Source organism: Syngnathus floridae, chromosome 18 (genome assembly GCF_059516105.1).
Source record: "Syngnathus floridae isolate MCC-2025c chromosome 18, RoL_Sflo_1.0, whole genome shotgun sequence".
Classification (NCBI taxonomy): Eukaryota; Metazoa; Chordata; class Actinopteri; order Syngnathiformes; family Syngnathidae; genus Syngnathus; species Syngnathus floridae.
The window spans coordinates 4,050,490-4,067,144 of NC_142430.1; the positions used below are offsets into that span (position 1 = coordinate 4,050,490).

The 16,655-nt window shown below is 48.5% G+C and overlaps 4 protein-coding genes and 1 long non-coding RNA gene across 8 annotated transcripts; 1 reads left to right on the forward strand and 4 right to left on the reverse strand.

The window, feature by feature from the left end:
- Window positions 1-179: 179 nt before the first annotated feature.
- On the reverse strand, window positions 180-2,765 carry pus3 (pseudouridylate synthase 3). 2 transcript variants are annotated; one of them, XM_088360114.1, is made up of 7 exons: window positions 2,119-2,765; window positions 1,575-1,950; window positions 1,239-1,504; window positions 982-1,165; window positions 807-916; window positions 563-735; window positions 180-448 (listed from the first exon to the last, which is right to left on the reverse strand). In XM_088360114.1, the coding sequence occupies exons 2-7, from the start codon at window positions 1,944-1,946 to the stop codon at window positions 207-209; spliced, it is 1,347 nt and encodes a 448-aa protein (XP_088216240.1). In that variant the 5' UTR covers window positions 1,947-1,950; window positions 2,119-2,765; the 3' UTR covers window positions 180-206. The 2 variants fall into 2 exon arrangements, with proteins under 2 accessions (XP_088216240.1, XP_088216239.1); XM_088360113.1 differs by having other exon boundaries at window positions 1,575-2,760.
- LOC148382300 (myosin light chain kinase, smooth muscle-like) lies at window positions 2,238-9,650 on the forward strand. 2 transcript variants are annotated; one of them, XM_088360110.1, is made up of 16 exons: window positions 2,238-2,357; window positions 4,311-4,510; window positions 5,088-5,201; window positions 5,293-5,361; window positions 5,682-5,812; window positions 5,915-6,071; window positions 6,137-6,448; window positions 6,526-6,616; window positions 6,691-6,894; window positions 6,965-7,182; window positions 7,286-7,409; window positions 8,011-8,163; window positions 8,264-8,393; window positions 8,519-8,600; window positions 9,029-9,169; window positions 9,305-9,650. In XM_088360110.1, the coding sequence occupies exons 2-16, from the start codon at window positions 4,372-4,374 to the stop codon at window positions 9,508-9,510; spliced, it is 2,271 nt and encodes a 756-aa protein (XP_088216236.1). In that variant the 5' UTR covers window positions 2,238-2,357; window positions 4,311-4,371; the 3' UTR covers window positions 9,511-9,650. The 2 variants fall into 2 exon arrangements, with proteins under 2 accessions (XP_088216236.1, XP_088216237.1); XM_088360111.1 differs by lacking the exons at window positions 2,238-2,357; window positions 4,311-4,510; window positions 5,088-5,201; window positions 5,293-5,361 and adding an exon at window positions 5,477-5,616 and having other exon boundaries at window positions 9,305-9,648.
- LOC148382301 (uncharacterized) lies at window positions 4,090-5,840 on the reverse strand. Its single transcript, XR_015854044.1, has 3 exons — window positions 5,062-5,840; window positions 4,909-4,983; window positions 4,090-4,816 (listed from the first exon to the last, which is right to left on the reverse strand). It is a non-coding gene; the product is annotated as an uncharacterized LOC148382301 (long non-coding RNA).
- A 111-nt stretch (window positions 9,651-9,761) lies between the features above and the next one.
- coasy (CoA synthase) lies at window positions 9,762-13,065 on the reverse strand. The gene is made up of 10 exons (XM_088360112.1): window positions 12,829-13,065; window positions 11,614-12,266; window positions 11,321-11,535; window positions 11,110-11,241; window positions 10,844-11,033; window positions 10,702-10,766; window positions 10,556-10,640; window positions 10,402-10,499; window positions 10,189-10,335; window positions 9,762-10,124 (listed from the first exon to the last, which is right to left on the reverse strand). Exons 2-10 carry the CDS (start codon window positions 12,260-12,262, stop codon window positions 10,065-10,067), a joined length of 1,641 nt encoding a protein of 546 aa, XP_088216238.1. The 5' UTR covers window positions 12,263-12,266; window positions 12,829-13,065; the 3' UTR covers window positions 9,762-10,064.
- Window positions 13,066-13,259: 194 nt separating this feature from the next.
- Window positions 13,260-16,572, reverse strand: zdhhc6 (zDHHC palmitoyltransferase 6). Of its 2 annotated transcripts, none has more exons than XM_088360750.1 (11): window positions 16,436-16,572; window positions 15,623-16,099; window positions 15,455-15,546; window positions 15,211-15,370; window positions 14,992-15,150; window positions 14,868-14,921; window positions 14,359-14,526; window positions 14,233-14,274; window positions 13,956-14,101; window positions 13,840-13,886; window positions 13,260-13,755 (listed from the first exon to the last, which is right to left on the reverse strand). In XM_088360750.1, exons 2-11 carry the CDS (start codon window positions 15,875-15,877, stop codon window positions 13,655-13,657), a joined length of 1,224 nt encoding a protein of 407 aa, XP_088216876.1. In that variant the 5' UTR covers window positions 15,878-16,099; window positions 16,436-16,572; the 3' UTR covers window positions 13,260-13,654. The 2 variants fall into 2 exon arrangements, with proteins under 2 accessions (XP_088216876.1, XP_088216875.1); XM_088360749.1 differs by having other exon boundaries at window positions 13,956-14,104.
- Between the last annotated feature and the right edge of the window lie 83 nt (window positions 16,573-16,655).

Here is a 16,655-nt window from a genome sequence, read left to right on the forward strand (position 1 = left end):
AGATTGGTTCCACACACATTCACGTCTTATATTTATTTATATATTTATACATATTAACAATGAGTTGTCATTTAATATTTTTCTCTGCAGCAAGACTCAAACCATGAGTTGTGGTTACAGACCAGCTACAGTCCCGATTGTTTTTTTATTTTATAGACACAAAAGACCCTTCAACAAAACCTTTTTAAATTTTTTTAATTTTTTTTTTATTCTGTACTCGCGTTGACCACCTCAGCAACACCTGTTGAATTTTGGGAGTATTTGGACCGCTTCCCTTTGTGAAGAGTTTCTCCACCGGCTTCGCCCCCCTCCCGCTCCAGCCGGCCTCTCTTGACAAAGTGCTCGATGCGTGACTCCAAGCTCTCGCAGAGCGGACGCTCCAGCAAGGGTCGGTACTTCCTCTGCCGGCTGCCTTCCACCAGCAGGCATAGGCCGGATGACACCTCGCCTGTCAATCAATAGCTTGGCTTTGAGCTTTAAGCATACGTACAGTCGCTCATATCCATTGACACCATTCCTATTCATTTTTGAGAATAAAAACATCAAGGTGTGGCCTTCTCACTTGTAGCCTCCAAGCCTCGAATCATGTCGCGTAGAACGTGAGCCTTGACGGTGCTCTCCGTCCAGTGTTGCTGCAGAGAAGACAGGGCGAGACCCAGCTCCTCGGCATCCCGCTTCCAGCTCAGGCCGTCAAAGTGGCAGTCGTAGAGGACCAGCGGGTAGTCCACTGCCATGCTGGATGGAAAAAGAAAAAAAAGAAACGTCTCAAAGACATGGAAAGCAGTAACATGTTGTGGTGAAGTCACCTGTATTGCGGCTTTCTGGGGTTATTGTGAACATCAAGGAGGCTGTGGATAATTTCTGGGGCTTCCAGCTTCTGTCCAATCAGGAGCAGCACAGCCATCATGCAGCGAACCTGCAATGTCACCACAAAGACCTTTAGCTTGTTTAACTAAGAAGAACCCAGCGTTTTTTTGATACCTGGTGGTAGAGGAAGGCGAGTCCTTTAATCTCAAACACAAACAAGTCGTGCGGGTCCGTGCCGTCGGTGCGTTGGGGGTCCGCCGGCTTGACTGTCGCCGACAGGATGGTCCTCTCAAAATGCAGGATGCCGTTGCCCACGTCCATCTTGCACAGGTTACGGAAATCATGGGTGCCTTCGTACCTAACAGTGAAGACATTCATTGTACTTCCTGCCTTTCAATGTTCTGCCTGTGGCTCGGTGAGCAAAGACACACCTTTTCGCTGCGTCCGCCATGGCCGCCACATCTAAAGAGCCTCGCGGAAAGTAGTAGCGGTACGTGCGGGACTGGCAATCGAAACGGGCGCTGAAGCCCTCAGCGGCAGGAGCCCACTCTAAAATCCGGATGTCCCGAGGTAGGACTCTGTTCAGCATCTTCACGTAAGGAAGCTCTGGGGCGGCGGCGGTGTCCTGTTTACTGTTTTCAGGAATGGAGACACCCAAACCGGAATACTGTGTGGAGCGCAGGTCGATTGTTATCACCTGTGAGATGGGAGGAGAGGATGATGAAGACGATGTGAAAATCCCCAAACTCAGAAAAGTGATGAATTACCTGGGAAAAGGCACTGACGCCTTTGTCTGTGCGTCCGCACCGGTGATAGTTGGAGCTCTGGCGATCCTGGATGAGGCGCGTCTTCAAGAGGGCTTCAAAGAGCCTGGCCTCCACCGTGTTGTCCGTGTTCTCCTGGACGGCAAAGCCCTGGTAGGCCCATCCCAAGTAGGCCACCCGCAGAGCGACGTGGCGGCGAGGGTGCGCGGAAAAGTCAAACGGTCGTTCCTTGCAGGCTTTCTTTCCTTTTTTACCATTTGTCTTTTTATTATTGGGGCATGCATTGGTCTCCTTGTGGTTCCCATTCAGCTGGGACTTGAGCTTCTCCACTTCCTCCTCCAGCTCCTTTAGTCTCTGGATTAAGGTCTCAGACATTCTTCTTCAAAATCGAGCATTAAAAATGAATAATAACGATGAAAAGTTTGCAAAACCTATAGTTGATGAGTAGTAGTCGTATCTTCTACTACTAACAACCCATCATTAATAATACGATTAGTTTTTTTTTAACACAAGTACTAGCTAATATTTCAATAAAACGGCCATTTACCTTTACTTTCAACGTCAAAATAGTTGACATGCGTGTATATAGTTTTTTTTTTGCTTTTCCCAGCCGACTTTTGTGGAGTTGTTGTCGTTTACACGCGGCGACTTTACGTGCTGGTTTTACGTCAGTTACCAGCACTTTACGGTATGAGACACTTCCGGTCTTGAAGTTATCTGGGAATTGGTGTCCATTACGGAGAAGGCGCAAATGGACGCCGCAAAACAGTCTGCAAAGACTTGCTGGTAAGGAAAACTTAAAACAATTGAACATATTTGAATAAAACTCAAAATAAATTGTGCTGTCAGTAATCTGTAATGGCGTTACCTTGAGTTACCTGCCTATGCAGGCGCGTGAAGGCATGGCCTGGTTATTTTTCAATTAACTCACCAAGCATTTAAATTAACATGAGTCGTGCAATATTTGTTGAAATAATAATAGCGTTTTTTTTTTAAAAAATAGAGTAATTAAAATGTCATTTACAGTGAACCTTTGCCAAAACACCCTCTCAAACTTAACAATTACCCGAATGAATAGTTGAAACCCTAAAAGTACCCCAACTTTGACCCTCAAATTTAATTAAACCTAATTTGCATCAGTAATTTCTGGAGAAAATTATAATGAAGCCCAAAATTGAGATTTCTCAACCTGAGACAGCTGTGCAAACCACTCCACGCTATATTCGGATGTAATCAACCCCCAAGTGATGTCCTGGCACAACCTTTACATAATATTTCAAATAATACTAATAAAAAAAAATAAGCAAAAGGTTGTACATAACTGGCAGCAAATACGAATCGAAAAAGGTTATTCCTAGCCCCTAAAAAAATCTAATTAATTCTAGTCTGGACCACCTGCAGCCATGATAAGGTTTTATTATCGTGGATGGCACCTGTTGCATCTCAAATGTCTGAGTCAAATGTCAAAAGTGTGTTTCTCTCTGCTATATATTAATCACATGAGGTCAGAGAGTAGTTCTTTACAACTGTGATAATTCTTGTAAGTTTATTGTTGTTGTTTTCTCCTCATTTCGTAACTCTATTTACTCAATATTAATGGAGGTAGCGAGCAAAAAATTGAGATGCATAACATGTAAAAGTCGCTAGCATAATGCTAACACACAATGCAAGGTGCCGTAGATGGGGTAACGGAACTAGCATCAGTGTTGCCGTAATGGCCTTTTAATACCCAAATTAGTTTTAGTTTCAATCGAGTGCCCACTTTTGGCATTCTTATGGAAAACAGGATGCAAAACCACAAACAAAAACCGGAAACAAGAACCAGTGCCAGCCGGGACTTTGTGCCTTGATTTTGCTTTTTCCTGTTTGGACTTCCTCAGAATCCACTGAAACGATAACGGCGATAGCCTGGAAATGAGGCGGGTCAGCGAGCGGCCCGGGTGGGGAATGTCAGAAATATCAAGTTGGTGTACAAGACATCCATATTAGGTCAAGAAGCGAGCATCTGCTTCGTTTCAAAACTGCGGTTTTCGAGCCTACCGTGAGAGATCCACGTTGATCTAAAAACGGTCTTTGGGCCGAGGGGTGTGATTGCGTAAGTGGACGGTGGTTTTTGCCTGCTTTCGGCACCAGGGGACCTGCTGGTAGTAAATAACGTGACCCCTGTGCCCCTCCCACATGCTTCCAATGTACACATACCAACGTTCACATTCTTCACCACTGACTAAAATGTCTCCTTAATGGGATTGTTCTACGCTTGTCTGTGGGCTACTGAAAAGAAATAGCATCAATGCAATAATTGGATGATTTACTAATGACCTCATTCAATTTAATTTGAATATTGTCAAGGTGACATCAATCAATAAACAAAAAGCAACAAACAGTGCCACACCCTCAATAGAGTAGTTCGGGCGCATGAATGGAGGTGAAGATGTATCGTTTGTCGCCTGACTTGCTTTTCCTGATTCCAGAGAACTTTCTGGTTGTTCTTTTGTTTTGTCTTCCACGACTGAGCTCATTTTCTTCAGTAGTAGTCATCACAGCTTTTTTGTCTCCCCCACGCATTTCTTCGCTTGCTCTGACGTGTCTTGTTTACCATCACATGTGACTGTGTGTTTTCGAGAACGCAGGGCGGCAAAACGAGGAGTTTCCTGCATCCCTCGAGGGAGGGGTGGGTTTCTCGTGGGGTCACGGCGCGTAATCTTCTCCCGACATGAGGTTTTTTTGTTTTTTGTCCAGGAGGAGGCCCGTGGGATGGCTCTCTCAAAGTGAAAGCCAGCTACTATTTTAAAACGCAAGGATGGACGAGGATGGTGGCGAGCCAAAGACTTATGTGTCCACTGTGCGCCTGCTGCTCCGGGGGCGCACACGCAAAAAAACAGAGCCTCTCGCTGACGCCACGGGGATGAGAAACGCCGCGGAATTCTCATCTCAGACAGGTAACATCTTACTATTTCTGCTTTACGGCTATTTGTAACTCGAGCGCATCTGCCGTCCAAGCTTTTGGCCGTTGTTCAGAAGCCTTTAACAGCCCCTTTTGCGAGGCTGCGCTTCACGCTTGACCTTTTTTTAACCGGTAGCCTTTTGCATGAGGACGTCGTGGGGCGCCGCCGACTTAATGACTTTCGGGGGTTCGCGCGCCGCCACGTTGAAACGCAAGCCGCTGGCGCGAAGCTTTGCCGTCTACTTGAAGAAATAAACGCCTTACTGCCGATTGACGTTTCAGTGGCTCTAAGTGGTACGTGCTGAAAAATGGAAACAACAAAGAGGTAGAGTTACTCGCCACTCATGCTGCTACCATATTTCCGAAAATAGACGTCGTTCCGCAGTTAATCACCGGACGTGTTGGTCGTCTGCTGTGAGAAATAAGCGCCATACCACTCATGGAGTTTTAATGCCGTCCAAGTGAGACCTTGAAAAATATATACACAGCAAAGTGGTATTTTGTATTTTGAAAAAATAGATTCCGTGGGGCTTTGTAATCACTCACATGATAATCATGATTTTTGTTCATAGGTGAGAAGGTTCATCCTCATCAGAATTCATCACATTATACAAATGGCGTCGCCGGAGATGCCACAGCATTGAGCGGCCAGAATTCCTCCCACGGTGCAGAATTACACAGTCAAGGTATGCTTTCAAAAAAATAAAAATAAAATAAAAAAATAAAAGGCAAGTTCCTCCCTTTGAATCAAAGTTGCATTGTGTGCTCTCCAAACAGAAAAAAGAACACGGTGCAGTCCAGACACGATGGAGCTAACAGCAGAAAATACGCAAGGTGCTGAAGCCGGTACGTGACACACGCCATTTCCCGATACATGATGATGTCATGAAATGGCGATACAGCGCCACAAGGGGGGTTTGGAGATCACGTGAACTCAATCACTGAAGTCTCCAGCTCACCTGTTAGTGCCAGGTGAGGCAGAAAGCAATCATGGCCGCTCACTCGTGATTGGTCCCATCGTGTTTGAAACCGCCAATCACGTAGCCCCGCCCTCCTCTTCAATTTGGCCAGGTAGAGATCAGTTGGACTTGCAAACAAAAGGTCCTGCAAGAAAATGCATCATTTGGTGAGAATTTGATTTGACTCACTGGTGTTTTCTTTTCAAGGTTCACCCGTGGATTTTGTCGACCCGCCGGAGCACGTGGCGGTTCGAAAAGGCGAGGAGGCCCGCTTGCACTGTGACTTCCGCACTGCCTCCGGCCCCGTGGCCTGCTGCTGGATTTTCAACAGAGATAAGGTCTCAGCATGGTTTCCATCGCCGCCATTTTGGGAGTGCAGACGTGGAAGTAAAACAGCGACACCAACGCCGCTAGCTAGCTCGCTATTGTTCCTTTTGCAGGCGGTTCTGCCCGACCCCAGGATGTCCGTGAGTACCCACGACACGCACAGCACTCTGGCCATCTCCGAGGCTCACCCAGACGACACGGGTTCTTACACGCTCATTGCTCGCAACCGAAGCGGTTGCGCCGAACACACAGTCTCCCTCAGCGTCATACGTGAGTATTGGGCTGTCAAATGTTCTCCTGAAAGCCAAGCGCTCACTCCGGTCGCGTTTCAAAAGATCGTCCCGACCCGCCCGCGTCCCACCCGATGATCTCCCAGCTGTCAGCCGAGTCTCTGGTCCTCTCCTGGACGGGTCCCAGCTTTGACGGCGGCACGGCCGTGTTGGGTTACATCGTGGAGGTCCGGCGGCAGGGTGCCGACGCATCTGGCGACTGGACTGAAATAGCCGAACGCTGTAAGAACACCTCCACCCAGGTCAGCTCGGGTCTGGAGCCCTACGGGAAGTACCGATTCCGAGTCCGGGCCTACAACTCCGAGGGCGTCAGCGAGCCCAGCCTGGAGTCGGACACCGTCACCATGGCCACCGCCAGTTAGTTATTTTGCCCCCTTTGAGTAGTTCCTGTTCCAGACTGACCACTCACTTGACCTTTACCACTTTGTCTTCAGAAAAGGAAGACATGGGGCCTTCCGTCAAAGTGGTGATTGAAACCAGACAGGAGCTTCAGGACCACTACAACGTCCACGAGAAGCTGGGAGTGTAAGTTCAGTGCTAACGGATGTCCTGCAAGAGGACTATTTGGCTCTGATGCCGCTGACTTTTGTGTTATCCAGTGGGAAGTTTGGGGAGGTGTTCCGTCTGTCCCACAAAAAGTCGGGCGAGGTGTACGCCGGCAAGTTCTACCGAGCCAAGACCTCCAAAGAGCACTTGGCCGCCCGCCAGGAGATTGAGCTGATGAACTGCCTGCATCACCCCAAACTGGTCCAATGTCTGGCGGCTTATGAGACCCCCACCGAGACGGTGATGGTCATGGAGTAGTAAGTGAACGAGAGGCAGCGCCGGAGTGCGGCCGGACTCCGACTTAATGTTTTTGTCCGTCCATCGTAGCATCGCGGGCGGGGAGCTTTTCGAGCGCATCGTGGACGACAACTTTGAGCACACGGAGCCCACCAGCGCCGGCTACATGCGGCAGATCCTGGAAGGCATGCTGTACGTCCACAAGCAGAACATCGTCCACTTGGACCTCAAGCCCGAGAACATCGTCTGCACCGACCACACCGGAACACACATAAAGATCATCGACTTTGGCCTGGCCAGCAAACTGGGTGAGGAAATTGGGGGGGTGGCAGTCTGGTCTATTTGTGTCTGTAGCTCCGCCCACCTGTCCAATCAATCAATCAAGTTTGGCGGTTTTTGTGCCGTTTGCAGAAGAGGGCAAGCCCCTGTTGGTGATGCACGGAACGCCCGAGTTTGTGGCCCCCGAGGTGATCAACTACGAGAACGTGGGAGTGGAGACGGACATGTGGAGCATCGGGGTCATCTGCTTCATATTGTAAATAAATAAATCACACGTCGCTACCCTGCTGGGAATACACTTTGAAATCCTAGAGGGAATTTAATTCTCATCGCCCAGTTTTTTGGTCTATAAATAACGCTGTGGCGATGGCGAGGCGCTGCCATCCTGGCTTACATGGCAGAATCCAATCCCCTAACACCCGTATTACACCAAGGACGTGGTTTTGAGACGAGGCGCAAACCTCCGCCAAGGTTCAGTGGGCCAAATTTGGATCTTCACCTTCATAGTTGCCCCCTTCTTAAAGTTCTCGCTACAACGAACCCCTGTGGGGGTCAGAGAGCCACCCTCCCTCCTCTCCCCGAGTTTTTTTTTTTTTTTTACAACAGTCATATTAATAGGTTAAAGCATCCGCAAACTCGTAAATACAATTCCAAACTCATAAAAATAAATGACAAATAATTTGTTTTGAAAGCAGGAGAAGACTTCCAAAGCTCTCATCATACCAATTAGTACTTTTATAGAACAAAGTGAAGTGCCTCCTGTCACAACAACATAGTTCCTCTGTCTCAAATTCCGCAAGATGACGCCAAAGCAATATCTTTTCTAAAATTGATGCCTGGTATGCCTCCTCCTCCAGGCTAAGCGGAGAATCGCCCTTCCAGGGAAGCAATGATGCAGAGACCTTCGCGCTAGTCACTGCCGCTCGCTACGACTTTGACCCAGAGAGCTTCGAGGACATTTCCGACCAAGCCAAAGACTTCATCAGTGGCCTTCTGAAGAAAGACCGCAGGTTGGTCGCAAACACCAGGACGTGGCTTGCCCCAGAAAGTACGCTAGGTGTTGCCCCACCCCCGTCTTACCTGTCAGGTGTTTTTGCTTCACCTCCCCAGGAGTCGGATGTCGTGCATCGAGGCCCTGGTCCACCCCTGGATGGCCGCCTTCACGGCTCTCAACCGCAGGCCCACCAAGTCCCTCAGGAAGGAGAAGATGAGACGTTTCCTGGCCAGGTGCAAGTGGAAGGTAATTAGAGAACCCAATAAAAAATGAAAACACACACGCATTTGCAAACAAGCTTTTTTTACGAGAGTGCCATCTGCTGGCGAACACAACTATGGTGTCATGCCGTTTCTTTCTCTGACTTTTAGAAAACCGGCAAGGCTGTTCTGGCCCTGCAGCGCATGGCCAACCTTTCCAACAAGCCAGACTCTCCTGGCAGCCCCTCAGATGGTAAGACTGCTTAACACTAGCAAAACATTTCACAGCATCACTTTTTCACATTGTGTACAACCTTGTTTTTCCCTCCAAATTCTCCGTAATGACAATGTGGAAAAAAATGCATTAAAAAAATCCACATACCCGCAGTAATTCTATGCCAAGCTTTTTGTATCATTAAAAAAGACTTGAGGCTAGAATTCCTGCCTCAAGTGCACCAAGCGTGCATTGAGATAAGAAATTTCAAAATACATTTGCATACAACCTTTATCGCTGTGTCGCATGTAGAATTTTGAAGGGGGGGAAAAAAAAAGAATGTATTCTCTTGTGGATTGAGGCGATGACAGAGTGAAGCTTCAATGCGTACGGAGCTCCAGGTCCCGGAGCGACATCTGCGTGGCGGTCGGCGGTGTCACGTAAAGCTCACTTTGCGTTGATTCTAGAGCCGAGCTGGAGCCAAGAGGCAGAGGAGGCCATCCGCTCGCTGGATAAGGAGCTGCACGGCGAGCCTCGCTTCCGGGAGCCCCTGCAGGATGCCAGCCTCCCCGCCGGAGCCACCGCTCGTCTGGCGTGCCGAGTGGACGGTTAGAACTGGCGCTTCATTAAATACGACCTGCCGGGCAAAGCGTGCACACACAAGATGCATATAGCAGGAAATATTCTGATGCCTTTAATGAAACAAGACAAGCACAACATTTGGATGCTTGCTTGTCCTCCAGGTTACCCTCATCCGGAGGTCGAGTGGTTGCGGGATGATGAGCCGCTGCCCGAGACCTCCCGAGTCAAGACGGAATATGGCCCGGACGGCCGCTGCGCGCTGGTCGTGTGCGGCGTGGATGCGGCGGACGCGGGTGTCTACGTGTGCCGGGCCAGCAACCAGCTAGGCGCGGCCTCGTGTTCCGCCCGACTCAAAGTAGACACGTGAAGAGGGAAACGTCAGTTTAAGTATTTGTCCTTTTGGAAGAGTGCATGTTATTACGAGGTCACATGATTGCATTTACAATTCCTCAAGATTTTTTTTTTTTTTTTTTTGCATAGTCCATGTTGTTCACTGTGAATCTTTTAATAGCATTCGTAATTAAAAGCAATATTAGAAAAAGAAGAATCGCTTCCAAAGCCACTTTCTTTCATAATCAGACTTAGTCGGGCTCCCAAATGAAGACATTCACAAATGTCTTTTCAGCATCTATACAATCAATTTATTTGTGGAAACAATAATACAGTGAAATGTTCTGTCCCCTTATTAGCCCAAAAAGTTGACTTCAAAAAATTGAAGCTTCTTGAAAGTCCATAAAATGCACAATTGGATAGCTTGTGGGTAAAAGACATCTGTATAAAAAGCACTGACCCAGAATTGGGGAGAAACAGAAAGCAGGGCTGCAAAGTTCATCAAATATATCTGATGTCCCCTCTTAATCCACGTGAAAGGGGTGAAGACTAAAGAGGCACTCAAGTGTGTGGTGGTACTGTTCGACTTTTCTACCGTGCCGCCTGCCTCTGCTGCATCCTCTTCTGTAGAAGATTCCAGGCCTTTAATACCTTTCAAAATGGGGAGGGATTGTGAAAAGTGGGCGTGGGAATGTGCTCGGGGGCGGCGGCTCACCTGTTGGTGGGTGACGTCGGGCTCCCACAGCGTGCTGAGCACCACGTTGGCCTGCTCCAGCCGCTGCGTGTCAGAACTCTGGCTTCGCAAGCGGCGCCGGGCATCCTCGGCCGCAACGCCGTCTCGCTGCATTATCCGCGAGACTGCCTGGAGAAAAAAAAAGGCTTGTTTACTTAATTGGACGTATTGGAATCCTGCGGCTAGTGAGTGCACCTCCTCCTCGGGGATGATGGTCACCCACACCTCGTGGACCATGTCTGTCCAGCCCGCCTCCAGAAGAACCGCTGCATCTACCACGCATACGTCTTTGCCTACAAAAATAAAAATGTTCCACATGCTCTGTGCTGTCCCAAATGCAAACGAGTACCTTCTTCCCTGGCTTGGCTGATTCTGTTCTTGACGAGAAGCGCAATTTCAGGCCACACGATGTCCGTCAGCGCTTTTAATCTTTCCTGAGGGAAAAAAACAAACAAATGAGTCGGGACCTCTAAGCGTGTCAAAATGTTTTCCTACCTGTTGTCCAAAAACCTTCTTCCCGAGAGCATGTCTGTTGATGGTTTGATCTTCATTTAGGATATCTAAGCATGAGTAAAAAAAACTAAAGTGAGGTTTGCTGGTATTCCATCTCTGGGTGCATGGCCAAGTGCGAGCCTACCTGATCCGAATTCCTCCAGGATGCGGTGGTAGGCGGTGTTGCCCGGCTCGTAGACTTGGTGGCCCAGCTTGTCGCAGTCGATGCGGACGGTGCCCAGGTCCTCAAGGTGCTTGGCCACCGAGCTCTTGCCGCTGCCGCTCCTGCCCGTCAGCCCGATCACGTACGGCTGCAGAGGGAGATGCGGCGTGGCCTAACCCGGGGGGACAGCCAGAGTGGAAGGACTTTTTGTAATTCTTGTCAACAATAGGTGGCGGGAACAAACTGACCTTGGGTTGGTTGAGGAGGGTTCCCAGCAAGCGGGAGCGCAGGCTGGAGGAGCTTATCTTCTCCTCCTCGGTTTCGGAGTGATGCGCGTCCTTCAGCAGCTGGATTTCGTGAAGAACCAAAGCGGGAAGGCCCTGATATAGGAAGGACAACAAAATATGCATGTCAGTGACGCTTTGTCAACCAACAGTGGCCGGTCAGAGGCTATTTTACATTTTCAATGCGTTTCCTGTTGACAGCTTCACCCCCCTTTCGGGTCTCCTCGCTGACCACGATGCAGCGCAGAAGGGGGTCCACTACCGACACCCCGAGCGGGTCATCCAGGGGCACGATCTCCACCTGCAGCGAGGGCTTGACGTCCTGCAGGAACTCTTGGAGCCTTTCCACGCGTAGCTCATAAGGCTGGATCAGCTCATTCAAGACCTTTTCTATGGGCGACAAGGTGGAAGTTATAAAAAAAAAAAAAGAAGTGAGGAGGGGGTTGAGTTGGAGTTCCGATAACTCACTTTTTAGCATTCCCTGGTGGCACACGCCGATGAGGAAGCGTCTGGTGGCGAGCAAGCACGACACGTTGAGCAAGGTCTTGTGGGCCCCGTGGAGGCGGTCGAAGGTGCCGCCCACCACCACGTCCGGGTACGTCTCCAGCACTTTACCCTGATCCTTCTTGCCACCCTCCAACTCCTCCTCAGGCTCGACCCGCTGCGGGGGGAGCAACACCGAGGGCAGGCCGGGCTGGCACGCATAGCAGCATCCAGCGTAGCCCTGCAGACACTGCATCACCTGCTGCGACTGCACCGGGTCCGGTGCGGGGAAATCCGTCAGGAGCACCTCGGGGGAGTGCGACAGGTACTGCGGCGTGGGGAAGGGCCCTCCCTTGCCACACGAGGGGTGGATGTGGGTGAGCAGGACGCGGACGTCCAGGTGCGCGCACACGTCGGCTGCGTTACTGTAAAGCCGCGTGATGAGCGAGCACAGGTCCACGGCGGGCGGGAGGAAGACGGGCCGCGCTTGACCGCTGCCCAGGTTGAGGCCCGGGTGCAGGTGGACATAGAGGGTGCGCTCTACCAACTGGGCGGCCGAGCGGAGCACGGGGGCGATGCGCAGGGTGTGGAGGGGCGACGTCAGCACCAGGATGCCCGTGCTGAACATCGACATGGTCCTGGAAAAGCAGCAAGGAGGCAAGACTACAGATGAGCAACTTCAATTCAAAAATCCCAACTACTGGACCGAGAAGATTCGCGAGTAATTGAGTTGCAATTGCCTAGTGATACCACAAGACGGCGACAAAGAACTGAGTATAGATTAGCGCTGGATTTCTTTAAAAAAAAAAAATTATGTAGGAAAGTCATACATGAGTTAAAAAAGTGTTTATTTTTTTAGGAAAAAACAGTAATGTATATATTTTTTAGAATTATTGATTATATTTTCATGTCCTACGTACTGTAAACAAATCAACCAAATTTCTGAGTTGCACTGCCAATGATCAAAAGCATTTGTGGTCTCAAACAAACAGCAATGTAGTGCAACATAAATTTATAGTACACAACATTTCTGAAATCCATAAATCATTGGTAGGTAACCATACAATAGATTTATGTTAGCAAAACTAGCAAGACAGCGCGTCATCGGTGACAACTGTCAGTCGGGCTTATACACAAACCTCGTCCACACGATCAAGCAAAACGATCAAATGAGTGATTTTAGACATAGTGTGAACATACCTGCTTGTTGTCGTTTTGTTGATCACACAAGGGAATGTTTAACGTGCCAGTCCAAATGGTTAAACAGCCACTTTGACATAGCAGCTCATGAAGGGAGAGTGGGCGGACTATCACGTGGCTCTCAGACATAACTTGATTGGTTGATGAAAACCGCGCTGGTTCATGGGATATGGAGTTATTTTCCGTCTGAAACGCGGGCTACTTTATAGCAAAAATACAAGTTGGATTAAAAACGTTTTCTCCATAAAGCCCTTTTTTTTCCGCCCATCTGATACATATAATGTATGTCCTCAGTATACATGACGTATAATATGACATTATGTGAAGAAATTGACAATAAAGCAGACTTTGACTTTGATCATTAGCCTCTGTCATTAATTCTACTGAAACAGTTTTGATATTCTTGATACATGAATACACAGTCTATGAGATTGTTTTGAAATGTTTTATATTTGAGGAAAATCGCTTGTTTGTACAAAACATAATAAAACCAATCCAAGCATTACATGTTGGGCTACAGAGTAGAAAGAGTTGCATGAGGAGGCCCCGGGGGTCGGCCGGCGGGGGCAGCAAAGGCATTGCATAATTAGCAAAAAATGCACTAACAACATTGGCACGCGTAAAAAAAACAGAATTCAAGTCAAACATGTTACGTAGTCACATTAAAGCCTTGTTAAAATCCAGCCTCTTCCTTCGAGCCACATGACTGATGCTCAGTAAGATTGGTTCCTTTTTGACAAATTCAAGTCGGTATCAAAATGTGTGTAGACCACAATATGGACGCAGCACCCGGAGTGACTTCGGCAATGGGGAACGGACAACCGCGTTAGTTGGCTTTCTTATCGACGGCACTCTCGACGGCTGCGGTGTCGTAATGGCATTTCTCCACACATCGCCGAGGAAACCATCCACGGATGCGCTCCCCCGCTGGAAAGGAAAGACAATTTTAATCCGGTGAATCCCGCTGCACTAGCTGCCATCATTTGATTCCGATTGCATTGTTGCTTTTACCTCTTGTTTGCTCCTCATTTAACACTTTGTCTCCGTACATCCACCACCTAAAGGAGAACAAGAGCAATATTGACACACACACTGTCTCCTTCAAAACCCAAAGAGAAGAGACTGACTTGGTCCCGCGGGTGGCCAGAATGGTGTCCCCCCGTTGCAGGGCTATCCTGGGCTCCTCTGTGCAAGGGGTCCGGAAAAAGGTTCGGATGCCCTTGGTCATGGGGCAGCAGGCGCCATTGTAGTCCTCCACCGCCAGATACTGGACCTGCTGGCCGAGTCACACCACAAATGGTTATTCGACCAGGCTTGTGAATTAAGAATTCCAATTCAAGAAACGTCGCTTCATCTGTAATGTAGAACTCCTGGCCTGGCATCTGGTCGTCGCTTGGTACTTACACTTCTCACCCGTTTGTCGGCCTTCTGCTTGAGTTGCTCGATCTGCGTCGAAAGAGACAAACGTAATTAAAGGGGAGGCGACAGCTACATCGACAGCGGCGGAAGGACAAAGGGACAGCAGCTGACCGTTAAGGTGTGCTGGTGACACTTGTGGTGGACGGGCCACACAATGCCGTCTCCTTTGGGCACCCCCGACCACGTAAAGACCTCCTTCAAGTTGAGCCAGCGGCTGCCGAGGTCGTACGGGAAGATGAACTCCTCCTCGGTTTGGTAGTGCTGTATCCGGTCTTTGGCCTGTTTGCCCAAGTCAAAGGAAGCAATGTCAAATCTATGATTTAGTTTGAATAAATACATTTATATAACTTTCTGCCTCCCGAGTCAAAGGACTTTGCGGTGAGGGTGCTGGAAGACGTTTGCAGAGCAACATTGCCACCTAGTGGCGTTTCACAGCTATTGACAAGCATGAACTAAAAGACAAATCCCCCATCAAAATTGAACAAAATGACACCATGTGACAAGCATGAACTAAAAGACAAATCCCCCATCAAAATTGAACAAAATGGCACCATGACAATCAAAAAGAAGAAAAAAATCAAAAGAAACAGCACAAATAATAATAGGACAATAAATCTGACCTTTTCTTCGATCCAGGACTCTATTGAGGTTTTATTTTGTAGGATGACTTTCATCTAAAATTGGAAATGATAATAATATGTATATTTATTTAAGAGCGCGACATCAGCAGCGATGGGAAGGCACCTGTATGACGAAAAGCATGCCGACAGCGATGGTGGTGCCGAGCGCCAGGCCCAAGGCAAAGAGTGTGGCGGCGAAGGCGGCCACGCTGAAGGGCACAAGGGGCTGGCTCTGACGAACGGCGCTCATGTCGATCTTCACCGTGCTCCACCCGAATGAAATCTGCAGGAAAAGTGTCGCCATTGAGCTTTGTACAATCTTGAATCCGTTAAGTGCGCTCACCCTCTCGTTTAGCTGCGTGTACATGGTCATGATAAAGATGGCGGCGGCGTGCGTGCAGCCCAGCGGGGCCAGCAGAAGAAAGCTGGTGAAGTAGGCGTGGTTCTGGTGGCCACAGCAGTTGTTGATCCAGGGGCAGTGGTGGTCCATCTTCATCACGCACCTGCCGGGATTTGACACAGGTTTAAAAATAGATTTGATAGACACGATATGGGTGTACAAAAACGGTGTGGCGTGTAAGTTGTACCTGTTACACTTGCGGCAATGGTGGGACCTCGGGGCCTTGAACCCTTGGCACACTTTGCAATACTGCAAGTACTGCATGTTCTCTTGATTCTCCTGTTTGGGAGGGGGCGGTGCACACATAAACATTGGGTGGGAAACCTCCCAATCCCCACTCAGAGCGCCTACTCACCGGCTTCCAACAAAGAGGGATGTACCCCGGCCCGACAAACATGGCGTTGAAGTAGTTGTAGAGGATGAGGACGGTCCAATTGAGGAGCATGATGAAGTTGATACTGCCGCCAGTCGTGTCTAGGGGCCAGTACCAGATGATGGAATCCAGCATGGCCACGGTGGAGCACACGGCGATGACCGACAAGGCGATGATCGGCCCCCAGTGGCACAACCGGCGCACCTCGTGGATGCTGTTCCACACCACCGAGTTCATGACGATGGAACGGGGACTATGTGAAAGGGAACGGTCTGACGGGTTACTTTGTGTTATCTACTAAAATCAGCGGTGAGGGTGGTGCACATCGTTTGACGTTTCTGCTTCCAGTGAGACAGTAACAAGATTTATCTGGACTCAGCAGAACTGCCTGTGTGCCTTTCTCGTTCGTCCCAGGAGTGAGCAGCATCCTCTATTTCAGGATACAATCCAGCTCCCCATCTTGGAAGGGAAAAAAAGAGTAAAGATGACATTTAGCGAATGAAAATAATTTAATTAATTTAAGTTCCTTTGACCAGCTTGGAAGCAGAGCAAAATTTTTTATAAGTAAACTACTTCACTGAACCACACAGGGTCAGGTAATGTGGACCAAGAAAAATATAACAAGAAAACACATCGTATGGAAAACAAACTTTTTTTCTTTTGGTCAATATTAACTAGTCTTATACGTCACGCCACTGGCTAGTCGGCTAACTCGTTAGCAGCCAGCTCAAGACAAGCGTAAAAAAAACCATTACGAAAGAGACAATATAAAGGGCAGATGCTAATGTTACTTACAGATTTAAAAATCACAGTTTGCGCTGATATTTGGCTTTGAATAACAATAAAAAAGCGAACACTTTCATTGACCAAACCAGCTACTTCCTTGTTTTTTCTCCCTTCGTCTGTGTAGGAACCTTCCGTATTTCGTAGTATGACCCGGACATTTTAGGAAACTACTCTCTACCCTAATGTAATTATTATATTTTGATATCAAATAGAAACATAATTCTATTCA

Coding starts and splice junctions, on each gene's coding strand:
- pus3 (XM_088360114.1), bottom strand. CDS start 1,946: ATGTCTGAGACCTTAATCCAGAGACTAAAGGAGCTGGAGGAGGAAGTG. Junction 917..981: donor TCGCCTTCCTCTACCACCAG/GTATCAAAAAAA, acceptor GTGACATTGCAG/GTTCGCTGCATGATGGCTGT. Junction 736..806: donor CCCAGAAAGCCGCAATACAG/GTGACTTCACCA, acceptor TTTTCCATCCAG/CATGGCAGTGGACTACCCGC.
- LOC148382300 (XM_088360110.1), top strand. CDS start 4,372: ATGGACGAGGATGGTGGCGAGCCAAAGACTTATGTGTCCACTGTGCGC. Junction 4,511..5,087: donor GGAATTCTCATCTCAGACAG/GTAACATCTTAC, acceptor TTTTGTTCATAG/GTGAGAAGGTTCATCCTCAT. Junction 6,895..6,964: donor ACGGTGATGGTCATGGAGTA/GTAAGTGAACGA, acceptor CGTCCATCGTAG/CATCGCGGGCGGGGAGCTTT.
- coasy (XM_088360112.1), bottom strand. CDS start 12,262: ATGTCGATGTTCAGCACGGGCATCCTGGTGCTGACGTCGCCCCTCCAC. Junction 11,536..11,613: donor CCACCAGGGAATGCTAAAAA/GTGAGTTATCGG, acceptor TGTCGCCCATAG/AAAAGGTCTTGAATGAGCTG. Junction 11,034..11,109: donor CCCTCCTCAACCAACCCAAG/GTCAGTTTGTTC, acceptor CCCCCGGGTTAG/GCCACGCCGCATCTCCCTCT.
- zdhhc6 (XM_088360749.1), bottom strand. CDS start 15,877: ATGAACTCGGTGGTGTGGAACAGCATCCACGAGGTGCGCCGGTTGTGC. Junction 14,922..14,991: donor GCATGCTTTTCGTCATACAG/GTGCCTTCCCAT, acceptor TTCCAATTTTAG/ATGAAAGTCATCCTACAAAA. Junction 14,527..14,867: donor AGTCCTGGATCGAAGAAAAG/GTCAGATTTATT, acceptor TTGGGCAAACAG/GCCAAAGACCGGATACAGCA.